The following is an 18016-nucleotide window of genomic DNA, read 5'->3' as shown; positions in this document are numbered from 1 at the left end:
AATTCACCATTAAGATAATTTAATTTTAATTTCTATTTTTTATGTTCTTGTTTTGTTTTATTCAATCTTGATTTATCAAAAATTTATGAATCTTTATTTAATGAAAATCTTACAATATATTGTCATCTAAATAAGATTCTTATTATTCTGCATCTTAAATAACTACGAAAGTAACAGATATAGAGATCTTTCGATTATTTGGATATAATTAATTATAGTCATTAAAAGAAAAAGAATATTAGTTGTGAAAACAAGAGACAAAATTGCAATTTAAAATTACTCAGAAAACTATTGACATAAAGAATGAATTGATATGCAGGAAAAAATATTGATCAACAAAAGTTTTTAGAAAAAGTTTTAGAAAGATTTCAATAATAACTCGTTTAACATAAATTGATTATCTTAGTATGTATATATAAAATATAAAATATTACGAAATATAATCTATAATGTTTCATATTTTATATTTGTATAAGATAATTGGTTGATAAGTTCTTTGTTATAAAGATGTAGCTAATATAATGTAGTGATATATGATCTTTATTATTTTGTAAATGTAGTTATATACATTTTCTTTACATAAACTGATCCATGATCAATCGATATTCTTATAAATATGTCATTAAAACTAAATATTTTGTATTTTAATTCAAAATATCGCGTGAAAATAATCAATCAATTATCGTAAATGAATAAATATCTTAAGAGAAATATCTATTAAATAAATATTATTTAATATCTATTTCTATTTTTTAATGACATATTTTTTACATGCATAATAAGAGGATCAGATTATAAAAAGAAAATTATATGATTTTATTTAGAAAGTTATATGATTATTATTTAATCCTGAAATTTCGCAAAGTATATATAATATTGCTTAAAAGATATTATTGATCGACAAAATTTGTTTCTTCGTGTTAAACATAATTTATTTCATTACTTTACGCAATTCATTCTTCCACATTATTGGAGTAACCAAGATATCTCAGATCATTATGTAAAATATTGTATTACTAAAAATCATTTCCTATTTCTTCCTTCCTTTTTTTTCTTTTTAAAATAATAAAAACATGATTTACAAAATGAATAAAATAATAATAATTTGATTTATTCAAAATGCTACGTGAGATCAGAGACATCAATTTCAACGATATAAAGCCGTCACAATTTGATTTACCTAATGTGTAACTCAAATTATTAATTTTTATTATCTTATTTAAATATATTAATCTATGTATTTAATACGATATAAATTTAATGTTAGTTTTAACTTGTGATTGTTACTTTTAAAGTTGATTTATGAAGCTTTTCTTCCATGTATAATTACCTTTCAATGTCTATAATAATAGTTTCACTAAGATCTCTTTAACGAAATATCATTCGTGCTATCTAATGATTTTTACTCACAATAGCAGAATAATAAGAATAATAATAATAATAGGAATAATAGCCGTGAAAACATGTTTTCTTCATACATAGTCCACCAATTCTTCCGAACATCAATTTGCTTATCAATTTTATGTGCGACGTTAGATATATCTTCTACCATCAAGGTTCCATTAGTCATTTTACCATTGTTTTCCAAAATTACATCTTTTCCATAAAGTAATGTTTCGTTACTAGTTGTGCCTGGATCCGTATTTTCAACTTCTTTGATTTCGTTTTCATCTGTAACCTGTATAACTTGATCTTCTTCAACGGATTCGTTCAAGGTATACCTGTGTTCTTTATTTTTATTATTTACAGTAGTTTGACAATTGTTATTTACATCATCATTCATTCCATAATATTTTAATTTTAGAATGTCCTCAGCTAAGTTACAGTACGTACATTTTATACGATTACATATATGTGTATTTGCATCGCTAACGCCAAGCTGATTTTTGTCTCTTTGTTGAGATGTGCAAGCATCAATAAACTTCTTATAAGCATAATCCAACGAATGATAGTCGTCAGACGGTTGGTATGCTTTGTCCGTAATATTTTTTATAATTTTCTGATCTTTTGTAGTATTAGAACGTAATGACTCGTAACACGGAACTGGAAATATTATTTCTTTTGTAAAAATCGTATCGTCTCTTTCATTTTCTGTCTCAGCATCTGTTACTTTATCTTCACCTCGAATTTGTCTTCTTATAATAATCGATTCATCGTTCGTTTTCATATCTTCTAATAACTCCATTGCTTTGGTCTCATTATTTAACGTTTTATTTATCTTTTCTTCAAAATCTGTCAACAATTCTGTCAGAGAGTCCTTGTCTACTTGTTCCGGTGATTGCTCGAATTTTTCTGGAACATATTTAATTTTCTCATTGTTCTTCTCAGGAAATGTGTCAAAATCTTCAGATTGCGGGATATAAACAGGTACGCGTATACAATCAGCTTTATTTGGCTCAGTAATTATTTCGTTGTGAGACACTTTTACAGTCGTTGTCATTTGCTGTTGCGTTGCTCCTATATTTTTTAATTTGTTCTTATCTATCTTTTCTTCTTTTTCTTCATTTCTATTTTGTTCCAATTTTTTTTGAACATCTTTAACTTCCTTAACGTTCTTCTCGGACAATATGGCAAAATTTTCAGGTACCTGCATAAAAATAAGCTCGTGTATATAATCTTCTTCATTTGTATCATCGATCATCTCGACGCCAACTGCTTTTACGTTCGTTGTAATTGGCTGTTGAGTTACTTTTATATTTTTTAATTTCTTTTTATTTTTCTTTTCTATTTCCTCTTCATTTTTATTTTGTTTCAATTCTTTTCGAACATTTTTAATTTTCTTAACGTTCTTCTCGGACAATGTGGCAAAATTTTCAGGTTCCTGTATAAAAATAGGCCTGTGTATATAATCCTTTTCACTTGAATCATCGATCATCTCGGCGCCAGCTGCTTTTCCGTTCGTTGTCATTTGCTGTTGAGTTACTTCTATATTTTTTAATTTTTTTTTATTTTTATTTTTCATTTCCTCTTCATTTTTATTTTGTTTCAATTTTTTTCGAACATCTTTAATTTCCTTAATGTTCTTCTTGGACAATGTGGCAACATTTTCAGGTTCTTGTATAAAAATAGGATTGTGCATATAATTATCTACAATTGAATCATCGATCATCTCGGCGCCAGCTGCTTTTCCGTTCGTTGTCATTTGCTGTTGAGTTACTTCTATATTTTTTAATTTCTTTTTATTTTTCTTTTCTATTTCCTCTTCATTTTTATTTTGTTTCAATTCTTTTCGAACATTTTTAATTTTCTTAACGTTCTTCTCGGACAATGTGGCAAAATTTTCAGGTTCCTGTATAAAAATAGGATTGTGCATATAATTATCTACACTTGAATCATCGATCATCTCGGCGCCAGTTGCTTTTCCGTTCGTTGTCATTTGCTGTTGAGTTATTTCTATATTTCTTAATTTCTTTTTATTTTTCTTTTCTATTTCCTCTTCATTTTTATTTTGTTTCAATTTTTTTCGAACATCTTTAATTTTCTTAACGTTCTTCTCGGACAATGTGGCAAAACTTTCAGGTTCCTGTATAAAAATAGGCCTGTATATATAATCCTTTTCACTTGAATCATCGATCATCTCGGTGCCAGCTGCTTTTACGTTCGATGTCATTTGCCGTTGAGTTATTTCTATATTTCTTAATTTCTTTTTCTTTTTATTTTTTATTTCCTCTTTATTTTTATTTTGTTTCAATTTTTTTCGAACATCTTTAATTCTCTTAACGTTCTTCTCGGACAATGTGGCAAAACTTTCAGGTTCCTGTATAAAAATAGGCCTGTATATATAATCCTCTTCACTTGAATCATCGATCATCTCGGCGCTAGCTGCTTTTACGTTCGATGTCATTTGCTGTTGAGTTATTTCTATATTTTTTAATTTCTTTTTATTTTTCTTTTCTATTTCCTCTTCATTTTTGTTTCGTTTTAATTTTTTTTGAACATCCTTGACTTCCTTAGCGTTCTTCTCGAACAACGTACCAATATTTTTAGATTTCGGGATATTAACAGGTATATAATCAGCTTTACTCGACTCAGTGATTATCTCGTCGCAAGACGCTTTTACGTTCGTCGTCATTTGCTGTTGCATTGCTTCTATATTTTACATACAGAATGATATACGAGTTATTTGGGAAAAATGATTCGCAAATTTTAACTTAAAAAATAAATATCGCGATTGAAATGTATTGTAAAAAAAGTTTTATAACTTATGGAATTATTTTTACCTGCTCGATATGCCAATTGGAGATTGCCCAACTTTATCGAAACACTTCTTTTTCTTTTGTTCTTCTTTTACATGCTAATGAGAGTTCGCCCTCCGAGACATCCTATATAATAATATATATGTACATAACATATAAATATATACATATAAAATTTATATATTTTTTATTATACATTTTTTAAATATTTTTTAATATTAAAATTAGTAGGGACAATTATACATATAACATATAATTTTGCTGAAATTGCTATTGATATAAAAAATACCATTGAATTTGATATTGATATTATTATTGACTATTGATATAATAACTTTAATAATTATTTGAAATCTCTTTTCTTTTTCTTTCTCTTAAAATTTTAATTAAAATTTTTTTTTTCAAAAACAAAAATTTGTTTTTAAGACTTCTAAATTCTACAAGTGTAAATAAGAATAAAGATGTTTTCATAATTATAGTTTTTTTTAAATAGATTTCACCAAAATCATCTCTTGTTTTATGACCTTTTCTGTTGTGAACTTTATACAATTTATAAATTCTGGAAAACGAATCAAATTCATTTTTATATACAATAATTTATAAGAATTCTTATTTGATTTAAAATTATAGTTGTTAAATTATCGATTATTATTTTTAAAATTATATCGATATCATTAATTTTAATTTTAATTTTTAATAGAATTGAATTTTTCTATATGTATTTATTTTTATGAAAAACCGCATTAATTTGAAAAATAATAATAATAATAATTATGAATGTATTCGTTATTTATTGCAGAAAAAATTCATCATAGTTACTTTTTTCGTTATATACAAAAATTGAAAGTTTATTAAGATTACAGTTAACAAAAAAATTGTAACAAAAAGTAATTATAAATTTTTTTTTCTATAACTATAATATTAACAATTACAAAAAACGCGTTAATTTCTAATCCTGATTTATTTTCATGATTTTATATTCTATAAAATTCTTTTTCAGTTTAATAATATGTGCTATATGTAGCTTAATAGTATAATATTTAATAATATAATACCTAATTTTGTGATTGATTTAGACGAATCTCACCTGATTTTTTATTTGCTCGATGGTCTTGATCTTACTGTGTTGTTCTTTTTGTTTGAGGTAGATTTTTATACACCCAACTAATGAATTTCTAGTAGCTTCTCTCGTTTACATACATTACACGTGACCTGAAACAGAAAAGAAAACACATGGTGTCTAAGCATAACAGCAACTCGATATTAGCGGCACCCCAATTATCGAAACTACAAGTGGAAAGAATTAATCGATCAATCGATATTTTATTTTTTATTCATTAAGAGATCAATTGTCTTCAATATTTTTTTATATTCGAGTAATTCTTATGTCGTTTTTCTTGCTCGATTATTAAATTTTATTTATATTATTATTTTTTATTTTATCAGAGAGGAGCTTGAAAGCGGCTGCCGGATCTCTTTTGATAAGGCATTTAAATCTTTTGATTTAAATGCCTTAAATTTCCGTTTGGTGTGTACTACATTTCCGTTTACCGTGCTACATCTATAATTGTGTGGATCAAAAATATAGAAATATTATGAATATATTAATATGTTTTATTAGCTGCACATAATATTTTTTTATTTTATTATATTGGATTTATTATATTGGATGTGACAACGTATAAATAAATTATATCGAAATAAATTATACGTATAAATACAACGTATAAATAAATTATATAGAAATATTTTTATATATAATAGATACGTGCCTATATATGTATAATACAGTAAATTTTCTTTATCAATTTCCTTAATGATTCTTGCTTTAATACAAAGAAAAAGTAACTGTAATAAATTGCTTTGTTTCCTGTATTCTTAGAACAAAACTATCGAGCAATAATAAGAAGATTGTAGAAAATTGAGCTTTAAATTTTTATAGTAAATTTATCTATTCACATTAGTGTGTAAATGCATTCGCGTTAATACATAGCAAAAGTTATTATATACAAATTTATAATAGTAAATATTAGGTAATTAAAACATAATATTAGGTAATTAAAATATATATATATATATATATACAGGGTGTTCCGAAACTAACGCTTGATATTTTAAAGGCAGATTCTCTGGCCAATTTAAAAACGATTTTTCCTCAGCGAAAATGTCGCGGCACTAATAGTTTTCGAGTTATAAACGATAAAATAAAGGGTTTTTCGCAAACTAAGGCTTATGGGAATAAAATATTAATAAAGTTACATTCTTTAGTTAATTTTAGGTAGAGTTTACTTTAATAGAATTTTAATTTAAGGCTTAGTTAGAAAGATACATGATGAGACAAAAATTGGGAATATGCAAAAAATAATGATCTCCCTCGACATTTTCGCTGAGGAAAAATCGTTTTTAAATTGGCCAGAGAATCTGCCTTTAAAATATCAAGCGTTAGTTTCGGGACACCCTGTATATATATATATATATATATATATATATATATATATATATATATCACATAATAAAAAATAATTAAAAATAATATAATATATGTATATGTACATGTACATTAATATATATGTACATTTCAGAAGATGCCACACGCAAAGACTAATTTTTTTAATACTAAATTATCGAGATAAAGACGTCCTTAAAATATTTTCGATATCAATTTACAAAAAACACTGCTGTGTAATTTAACATATTATATAGCACTGAAAACACGACTATAGTGAAATATACATAATGCTATACAAGATTCGAAGAATGTTACATTAAGCTTACAGCGTTTCCAATCTTTAGAATAGAAGATATTGGGAAAAATTTCCACTTACTTGTTCGTGCTAACGATCCTCTATTGCTATATCCAGCTTCAAAGGTCACATCACCTTTGTTCGAACGGCAGTCTGTGGTGCCGGTATCGGCAGTTCTGTTAATAATAAGCATTGTTGTCGAGCAGCAAACTATCGGGTCGAAACCTGAGAAGACAATCGTCCGTCTATTTATTGCGATAATAATTAATTCGATAATGAATAATCGAATTTAATTTGACATGTTGCAGTGAGAGGACAGAAATGATCTCGTCGAATCGCAAAGTCGTCATGTGCATCACAATTCAAATAATCGTTATGCAAGTATGGCGCCAATCGCGCGACTGCATTATTTAAATTAATTTTTTCGTTAGTTTCCTCAATATTGGCTATTGTATGTTTATAGCTCACCAGTGTAGAGCTGGACCTTCGTTTTATTAAAGAGTGCATCCTGGCTCATAGGCCATATATACAGATGATTCGATAGGAATATATTATTTGCATTTGGTATTTTGTGCAAATTATACATCGGTGGATATACTAAAGAAAGCACATTTCATTGAACACCATATGTATTTTCATTCAGTTGATTTCATTCTACAAGTTAATAAAGTAATACATTTGCACCACGCATAGCTCAAGAGTGAGAGAAGAGTCAAATTTTACTTTTTTTGCGAAACATTAATATAAACAATCAGTAATATGAACAATCAGTAATATGAACAATCAATAAGAAAATCATTGAAGAAAAAATTTGAATTTTCTATTTGCTGAAGAAGATTTTACAAATTTTTATTTTTTTTCAATCGCCTACAATAGAAATATGTCATTTAATAATTATATATACATATATCATGCATTTTCGTTCATACATAAAACTATTTTACACACATTAATATACTATATTTAAAAAAGTAACTAAATAACTTTACGCATTCTTCATATAATTTGAAAATTTATATAATTCTTCATATAATTCATCATTAAGAAAATTTAATTTTGATTTCTATTTATTTATGTTCTTTTTGTTTTATTTCATTCATTTAATAAAAATGTTCATTAAAATTCTTCATTTAATAAAAAATCTATGATTCTTTATTTAATGAAAATCTTACAATATATCGTCATTCAAATAAGATTCTCATTAGTCTGCATCTTAAATAACTACGAAAGTAACAGATATAGAGATCTTTCGATTATTTGGATATAATTAATTATAGTCATTAAAAGAAAAAGAATATGAGTTGAAAACGAAAGACAAAATTGCAATTTAAAATTACTCCGAAAACTATTGACATAAAGAATGAATTGATATGCAGGAACAAATATTGATCAACAAAATTTTTTAGAAAAAGTTTTCGAAAAATTTCAATAATAACTCGTTTAGCATAAATTGATTATCTTAGTATGTGTATAAAACATAAAATATAAAATATTACGAAAAATAATCTATAATGTCATATAATTTCATATTTTATATTTGTGTAAGAAAATCGGTTGATAAGTTCTTTGTTATAAAGAAGTAACATATAATGTAACATATATGTAGTAATATATGATCTTTATTATTATTATGTAAATGTAATTATATACATTTTCTTTACATAAATTGATCAATCGATATTCTTATAAAAATGTCATCAAAAACTAAATATTTTAATTCAGAATTTCGCGTGAAAATATTCAATCAGTTATCATAAATGAATAAATATCTTGAGAGAAATATCTATTAAATAAATATTATTTAATATCTATTTCCATTTTTTAATGACATATTTTTTACATGCATAATAAGACGATCAGATTATGAAAAGAAAGTTATATGATTTTATTTATGAATCTTGAATCTTTTGGTTTGGTTTGCCTAATTTGTAATTCAAATTATTAAATTTTAGTATCTTATTTAAATATATTAATCTATGAATTTAATATGATATTAATTTAATGTTAGTTTGAACTTGTGATTGTTACCTTTAATGTTGATTTATGAAGCTTTTCTTTCATGTATAATTACCTTTCAATGTCTATAATAATAGTTTCGCTAAGATCTCTTTAACGAAATATCATTCGTGTTATCTAAGTGATCTTTACTGACAATCGCAGAATAATAAGAATAATAATAATAATAAGAAGAATAAGAATAATAGTCGTGAAAACATGTTTTCTATATACATAGTCCACCAATTCTTCCGAACATCAATTTTTTTATCAATTTTATGTGCTACGTTAGATATATCTTCTACCATCAAGGTTCCATTAGTCATTTTACCATTGTTTTCCAAAGTTACATCTTTTACATAAAGTAATGTTTCGTTACTAGTTGGATCCGTATTTTCAATTTCTTTGATTTCGTTTTCTTCTACAACCTTTATAACTTGATCTTCTTCGACGGTTTCGTTCAACGTATATCCGTGTTCTTTATTTTTATTATTTGTTGTAATTTGACAATTGTTATTTACATGATCATTCATTCCATAATATTTTAATTTTAAATTGTCCTCAGCTAAGTTACGGTATGTACATTTTATACGATTACGTATATGTGTATTTGGACCGCTAACGCCAAGCTGATTTTTGTTTCTTTGTTGAGATGTGCAAGCATCAATAAACTTTTTATAAGCATATTTCAACGAATGATAGTCGTCAGGCGGTTGGTATGCTTTGTCCGTAATATTTTTTATAATTTTCTGATCTTTTGTAGTATTAGAACGTAATGACTCGTAACACGGAAGTGGAAATATTAATTTTTTTGTAAAAATCGTATCGTCTCTTTTATTTTCTGTCTTAGCATCTGTTACTTTATCTTCACCTCGAATTTGTCTTTTTATAATAATCGACTCATCGTTCGTTTTCATATCTTCTAATAACTTAATTACTTTGGTCTCATTATTTAACATTTTATTCATCTTTTCTTCATTTATCAACAATTCTGTCAGAGAGTCTTTGTCTACTTGTTCCGGTGATTCATCTGCTTTGTTCGATTTATTTAAGTCTTTAGTCAAAATTGAAACTACTTGATCTTCCATTGCTGTATCCGTTTCTGTATTGGTGATATTCGTTGTCGGTAACGTAATATGATTGTAATCTCTACTTTCCATCATTTCTTGTCGACATATTATTGGCGATGAAATGTAGTCAGAATCTTTAGGAACTTGCTTTCCAGCTACTTGCTTTTTCAAGGTGTCTTGCAGGTTCGACGATAAGTTATTTATTTCTAATGTTTGTTGGCTTTCTTCCTGAAGGCTGCTCTTCTGCAGTGTCGAGGCATTGAATGATTCCGTCCCAGATGTCTTATTCTTATTCTTTAGTTGTAATAGTAAATTTATTTTTTCTTTTTCGTATGAATTGCATAAATTCTGAAGCTTGGTCACTTTAGTGGCCAATTTCATTAACTCTATCTCTCTTTTCTGTCTCTCGATCATCACTGCCATCAACTTGTTTTGATTCTTTTCAAAACGTTGCTGCCACCATTCAATCTCTGTATATAATTCCATTATCCTATTTAGCAGCATTATGTGTATGTCAGACTCGTATTCCTCGTGTTTAATCTTTTGACTTTTACTGTTTTTCTCTTCATTTTCTTGACGTTTAACGCGTATGTCATTCTCGATGCAACACAATTTTTCAATCATCTTCATGTACTCTTGATTCTCTGGATCAAATTTTGGCAGCTCATCTTCCAAATCCAAAAATTTGTCCGTTTTATACTGCTCGACGGGATCTGTGCGCGGGATCTTCAACTCTTCATCTGACATATTATATTTATTACAAAGTATTATTTTATAAAGTGCTTTATGAAGACGAAGTCTCTTAATTTCTTCATGATTCTTTGTTGCCATAAGGCGAATATACGCACTCTGCTTCATCAGCTCATTCTCTTCATCCTTATTCATATTAGATATTTCGACGCTAGACGTTTTTATGTTTGTAGACATTTGCTGGTGCGCTGCTTCTGCATATTTGAATTCTTCTTCATATCGCCCGAATTCTTGAACAGTTTTAATTTCCTTAACACTCTTCTGAGACATCGTGGCATCATATGCAGGTTGCTGCGCAATAAGATTTTGATATATATAATAGTCAATTTTATTTAATATATTTTTTTCTTTACCTCTTCTTTTTTTGTGGCTTCTTGTAAGCTTGCGCTATTTGTTGTTTGCAATTTCCCTTATAATGTATCGCAAATATTCTTCCGTTCTCCATTCGCACTAATATTTTGATCAGGATCAATATCAAACTTCTTTCCTTGTTGAAACTGTACTTTCTGTTCAACGCGTTTTGTCACTGGTAAGTTTTGTGATGCATGAGATATATTATAATCTACTTTGTTTGCATTGAGACTATCTGGCAAAGTTATATTCAGCGGTTTAAATTGCTTATACGTATTGTAAGATAGATTCTTACGCATATACATATTCTAAGATAGATCCTGGACATTGCAACCTGGAAGTTATAGAATTCAAATTTAATATAATGCTTATATTTTAATTATGCATAAAAGATTTTCTATTATATTTTACAATTATATAAAAAATATATTATATTATAATATAATTATATTAAAAAATAAAATATATATAATTAAAAAATATAATTAAAAAGGTATATATCTATAATATATTTATTATAATTTGTATATAATTTGATGTAAAATAAAAAATAATATATTTCCATTATTTTATATTCTATTAAATTATATATTATTTTTCCCATAAAGTACAATAATTAAAAGAAAATAAGTAATCAACAGAAAAGATAATGCTTTAAGAAATTATCTTATTAATTATAGCTTAAAATATTGAGAATACAATAATATTATAAAAAATTATATTAATTCGCGTACACGCATGTTTTATCTATTGAGCTTCATTAAAAATTATTGTAAATCAAATGAAAATCGTGAGGATATTAAAATCCTTGCATGGATTAAGCATATTATATCGATAAATCTAAATTTCAATTTTTTGCGACGAATTAATTTTATATTAATCAACTGACTATCCTGTTACTAATATCTCGGCATTATGTGAGAGAGAGAGAGAGAGAGAGAGAGAGAGAGAGAGAGAGAGAGAGAGAAAGAGAGAGACTCGAGTTCTCAAAAATTTCACCAGAAAATAATATTTTATCGCCACATTAGAAGATTTTATACGATGAGGTTATACATATTCTATCTGGTGTCAAATCATGAATCAAGAGATGAAATACGACTTGCAGGAATGTGTTCGTGACAATGCGAGATAATTTGATAAAAACTCTATTCGACTCAGAAAATTAAAACTCAGTTTAATAATATAAAATGTACCTTTATAATAACTGACAAATAATAATAGAAAAGTAGAATCTCACCTTATTCTATATTTGTTGCGTGCCAAATTCTTTCGATTGATCGATATTCTGGAGAACAATCTATTTTAATCGTGATAGATATATATTCAGCTAACGAATGTCCTTCACACTTCTCGACACACGAATGTGTTGAGCAAAGTAGCAGAAAATAAACACGTGGTTATAACATGCTAGCGACTCGACTATCGAAATTATTATTAAGAAGAACCGCCAGTTTTAAATTCAATATCAATTTTATAATATATTAAATCTTTTTGTAATAAATTTTAGATTAAATTAAATATATTATTGAGATAAATGCAATTCCAATTGCAATTAATAATGATTAGATAAATGACAATGAATTCTTAAAAATGGGATATGTCAATATTGGAAAGTCTCGAACTGTATTATTGCCTCTTTTCTGCGATGATGATTGTTTGTCTCATTGTGTTTACTTCGTGTATAATTAATAACTTTTAATATTTATAGCATTTAATATTTAGAAATAAAGTAGAATATTTTGCGTTATATTTTAAAAACTCATTATTTACATGATCATTTGTATTATTGTATTTTGTTTTTGGAACATCCATAGCTAAATCACAATAAAATATATTTTGAATAATTAAAATATTTACTTTATATTCGCATCTTATTAATGCCAAGTTTTTATCTTTTTGTTGAAATGACATCATCAGATTTTTTGTATAAACAGCAATCTTCGAATGATTGATAGTCCTCAAGCGGTTGAAGTTGATATGCTCTGTCCATAATATTTTTTTGCTGTGATCTTTTGTAGCATTAGAAAGTACTGTCTCGTGATACTTAAGTGAAAATATTAAACTTTTTTAAAAAATATCGTTTTTCTTTAGTTTCTTCTGTTTTATCATCTGCTACTTTGTCTTTATCTCAAATTTATTTTTCTACAACACACAGCCGATTTCACAAATCATTCATTTTCAGATCTTCTAATAATTCCAACATTTTAATGATAGCTTTATTTATCATATCTTTTATACTATCAAAGTCTTCCATCAAATTTATCAAAGAGTCTTTATTGAATTCATTAGCTTTTTTCAATAACTCCACTGATTTATCTGATTCTTCGGCGAGGTTTGTCGGTCGTGGCGTAATATGATAATAATCTTCTTCTTTCATTCTTGTCATTTGCAATGTTACTGACGGTAATGTAATGTAATCTTTCCTAGAAACTTTAACAACTTTAGAAACTTTTGAAGTATTTTCCAGGTGAGATGGTACGTCATTTTCAATCATTTTCTGTTTCATCTTCTCAATTACGTACTGTTGATTCTCACGATTAGTATGAAGGTGTGCGTCCTGCTTCATCAGCTCGCACTTTTCATCATCAATCTTACTCGATACAAGGGTCATTTCGTCAGCCGTTTTTGTGTTCGTTGTTATTTGTTCTTGTGTTACTTCTGCATATTTTAATTCCTCTTTATTTTGCTTGAATTTTTCTGGAATATATTTAATTTTCTTATCGTTCTTCTCAGACAATGTGGCAAAATTTTCAGATTGCGGGGTATAAACAGGTACGCGTATATAATCAGCTTTTGGCTTAGTGATTATTTCATTGTGAGACATTTTTACAGTCGTTGTCATTTGCTGTTGCGCTGCTCCTATATTTTTTAATTTCTTTTTACTTTTTTTTTCCTTTTTCTCTTCATTTTTATTTTGTTCCAATTTTTTTCGAACATCTTTAATTTCCTTAACGTTCTTCTCGGACAATGTGGCAAAATTTTCAGATTGCGGGATATAAATAGGTACGCGTATATAATCAGCTTTTGGCTTAGTGATTATTTCATTGTGAGACATTTTTACAGTCGTTGTCATTTGCTGTTGCGCTGCTCCTATATTTTTTAATTTCTTTTTACTTTTCTTTTCCTTTTTCTCTTCATTTTTATTTTGTTCCAATTTTTTTCGAACATCTTTAATTTCCTTAACGTTCTTCTCGGACAATGTGGCAAAATTTTCAGATTGCGGGGTATAAACAGGTACGCGTATATAATCAGCTTTTGGCTTAGTGATTATTTCATTGTGAGACATTTTTACAGTCGTTGTCATTTGCTGTTGCGCTGCTCCTATATTTTTTAATTTCTTTTTACTTTTCTTTTCCTTTTTCTCTTCATTTTTATTTTGTTCCAATTTTTTTCGAACATCTTTAATTTCCTTAACGTTCTTTTCAGACAATGTGGCAAAATTTTCATGTGCCTGTATAAAAATAGGCCCGTATATATAAACCTCTTCATTTGAATCATCGATCATCTCGGCGCCATCCGCTTTTACGTTTGTTGTCATTTGCCGTTGCATTACTTCTATATTTTTTAATTTATTTTTATTTTTATTTTCCATTTCCTCTTCATTTTTATTTTGTTCCAATTTTTTTCGACCATTTTTAATTTTCTTAGAGTTCTTTACAAACAACGTAGCAAAATTTTTAGGTTGCGGGATATTAACAGGTATATAATCAGCTTTACTCGACTCAGTGATTATCTCGTCGCAAGACGCTTTTACGTTCGTCGTCATTTGCTGTTGCATTGCTTCTATATTTTACATACAGAATGATATACGGATTATTTGGGAAAAATGATTCGCAAATTTTAACTTTAAAAATAAATATCGCGATTGAAATGTATTGTGAAAGAACTTTTATAACTTATGGAATTATTTTTACCTGCTCTACATGCCAATGAGAGATTGCCCATCTTTACCGAAACATTTTTTTTACTTCTTGTTCTTTTTTTGCATAATGAGAGTTCGCCCTCCGAGACATCCTATATAATAATATATATGTACATAACACATAAATATATACATATAAAATTTCTATATTTTTTATTATACATTTTTTAAATATATTTTAATATTAAAATTAGTAGGAACAATTATACATATAACATATAATTTTACTGAAATTGCTATTGATATAAAAAACTACTATTGAATTTGATATTGATATTATTATATTGACTATTGATATAATTATACTATTGATATAACTTTACTTTTGATGACTATTGATATAACTTTAATAATTATTTGAAATCACTTTTCTTTTTCTTTCTCTTAAAATTTTAATTTAAAATTTTTTTTTTCAAAAACAAAAATTTTTGTTTAAGACTTCTAAATTCTATAAGTGTAAATAAGAATAAAGATGTTTTTAAAGATGTTTTAAGAATAAAGATGATTTTTTATAATTATAGTGTTTTTAATAGATTTCATCAAAATCGTCTCTTGCTTTATGACCTTTTCTGTTGTGAACTTTATACAATTTATAAATTCTGGAAAACGAATCAAATTCATTTTTATATACAATAATTTATAAGAATTCTTATTTGATTTAAAATTATAGTTGTTAAATTATCGATTATTATTTTTAAAATTATATCGATATCATTAATTTTAATGTTAATTGTTAATAGAATTGAATCTTTCTATATGTATTTATTTTTATGAAAAAGCGCATTAATTTGAAAAGTAATAATAATAATAATTATGAATATATTCGTTACTTATTGCCGAAAGAATATATCATAGTTACTTTTTTCGTTATATACAAAAATTGAAAGTTTATTAAGATTACAGTTAACAAAAAAAATTGTAACGAGAAGTAATTATAAATTATTTTTTTTTGATAACTATAATATTAACAATTACAAAAAACGTGTTAATTTCTAATCCTGATTTATTTCCATGATTTTATATTCTATAAAATTCTTTTTCAGTTTAATAATATGTGCTATATGTAGCTTAATAGTATAATGTTCAATAATATAATACCTAATTTTATGATTGAATTAGACGAATCTCACCTGATTTTCTATTTGTTCCATGGTCTTGATCTTACTGTGTTGTTCTTTTTGTTTGAAATAGATTTTTATACACCCAACTAATGAATTTCTAGTAGCTTCTCTCGTTTACATACATTACACGTGTTCTAAAACAGAAAAGAAAGCACATGGTGTCTAGGCATAACAGCAACTCGATAGTAGCGGCACTCCAATTATTGAAACTACAAGTGGAAAGAATTAATCGATCGATCGATATTTTATTTTTTATTCATTAAGAGATCAATTCTTTCAATATTTTTTATATTCGAGTAATTCTTATGTCGTTTTTCTTACTCGATATTATTAAATTTTATTTATACTATTATTTTTTATTTTATCAGAGAGAAGCGGCTGCCGGATCTCTTTTGATAAGTCATTTAAATGCCTAGCTCAGCAGCGTCTCTACATCTACTTTACAGCAGTTTGGAACTACATAGCCACATCCACTTTTTGATGCTGGTAAATTTGGTAAAATCTCCGTTTGGTGTGTGTCCGTGCTACATCCATAATTGTGTGAATCAGAAATACAGAAATATTATAAATGTATTAATACGTTTTATTAGCTGCACGTAATATTTCTTTATTTTATTATATATCATGAACACGATATCAATTATATTATAAAAATAATGTGATATACAATCTATACGTGCGTATATATATATATGTGTGTGTGTGTGTGTGTGTGTTTGCGTGTGTGCGTGTGTCCGGTGTGTATGTGTATATAATTTGAGATAGAAAAACTTTACTCGGCTCACAAAATTGAAAGATAAGTTTAATAATACAGAATGTAGCTTCATAATAACCGACAAATAATAATAGACAAGTAGAATCTCACCGTATTCTTTATTAGTTGCCAAATTCTTTTGAGATTGACCAATATTTTGGATAAGAATCTATTTTAATCATGATACCTTCAGCCAACGAAATTCTAACGAGTATCCTTTACACTTTTCGGCATCAGTGTGTTGAGTGAAAGTTGGGAAAATAAATACGTGGTAATAACAACACCAGCGCGACCCGATTATCGAAATTATTATTAAAGAGAACCGCCAGTTTAAAATACAATATCAATTTTATATTATATTAAAGTTTGAATTTGTGATAAATTTTAGATGAATTTAAATATATTAAGATAATTATGAGATAAAAAAGTATTCATTCCAATCGCAATTAATAACGATTAGATAAATGACAATCGACTCTTAAAAATGACATTCTATGTCGATACTCGAAAGTCTCGAAGTAAACCTCCTTTTTAGGATGATGATTGCTTATCTTAGTGTTTACTTCGTGTATAATTAATAACTTTTAATATTTATAATATTTAATATTCAGAAATAAAGTAGAATACTTTCTGTTATACTTTATTTTCAATGATGGATGATAGTGATAAAAAGCATGACATGTTGCGGCGATTAAATATTTGATAAGTTTATTTCTTAGAGAATATTTGCTATTATATTGCAGAAAATGGTGGCGACGGCGTGATAATTTCTTCATTTTCGTCGTTCTCATTAACTAAGTCGTTCTTTCGTTTATTTGACACAATGGTCATTTCGATAGCTTCGTTTAATGTACGATTACTATTTTAGCTGCTTTCAATATTTATATTATAAAATTATATTATATTATATTATAAAATTCTACATAAATTAAAACTCGTTATTTGCATGATCATTTGCATTATTGTATTTCGTTTTTAGAATATCCATAGCTAAGTCACGATAGAGCACATTTTGTGGTTAATTAATATATTTATTTATATTTGTACCTACTTCGTTAACGCCAAGTTAATTTTTAGCTTTTTGTTAAAATGTACAAACGTCATCACATTTTT

The 18016-nt window shown here is 26.7% G+C and overlaps 1 protein-coding gene and 1 pseudogene across 2 annotated transcripts; both read right to left on the bottom strand.

Moving 5' to 3' along the window:
- Positions 1 to 644: 644 nt before the first annotated feature.
- On the bottom strand, positions 645 to 5402 carry LOC145968248 (uncharacterized). Its single transcript, XM_083093609.1, has 3 exons — positions 5284 to 5402; positions 4221 to 4322; positions 645 to 4089 (listed from the first exon to the last, which is right to left on the bottom strand). The coding sequence occupies exon 3, from the start codon at positions 4082 to 4084 to the stop codon at positions 1403 to 1405; it is 2682 nt and encodes an 893-aa protein (XP_082949735.1). The 5' UTR covers positions 4085 to 4089; positions 4221 to 4322; positions 5284 to 5402; the 3' UTR covers positions 645 to 1402.
- A 3270-nt stretch (positions 5403 to 8672) lies between these two features.
- Positions 8673 to 17151, bottom strand: LOC145969103 (uncharacterized; annotated as a pseudogene). The gene is made up of 7 exons (XR_014437944.1): positions 17015 to 17151; positions 16471 to 16673; positions 16159 to 16283; positions 15021 to 15120; positions 13272 to 14889; positions 11410 to 11440; positions 8673 to 11046 (listed from the first exon to the last, which is right to left on the bottom strand). The product of XR_014437944.1 is annotated as an uncharacterized LOC145969103 (transcript).
- Between the last annotated feature and the right edge of the window lie 865 nt (positions 17152 to 18016).

This window comes from Camponotus vicinus, unplaced genomic scaffold (genome assembly GCF_025532165.1).
Source record: "Camponotus vicinus isolate PSW18456_S1 unplaced genomic scaffold, iyCamVici1.0 SCAF_3, whole genome shotgun sequence".
Lineage (NCBI taxonomy): Eukaryota > Metazoa > Arthropoda > Insecta > Hymenoptera > Formicidae > Camponotus > Camponotus vicinus.
This window is presented reverse-complemented; position numbering and strand designations above follow the sequence as displayed.

Bases quoted from the DNA above. Each gene is read 5' to 3' on its own strand.
- LOC145968248 (XM_083093609.1), bottom strand. From the start codon at position 4,084: ATGCAACAGCAAATGACGACGAACGTAAAAGCGTCTTGCGACGAGATA.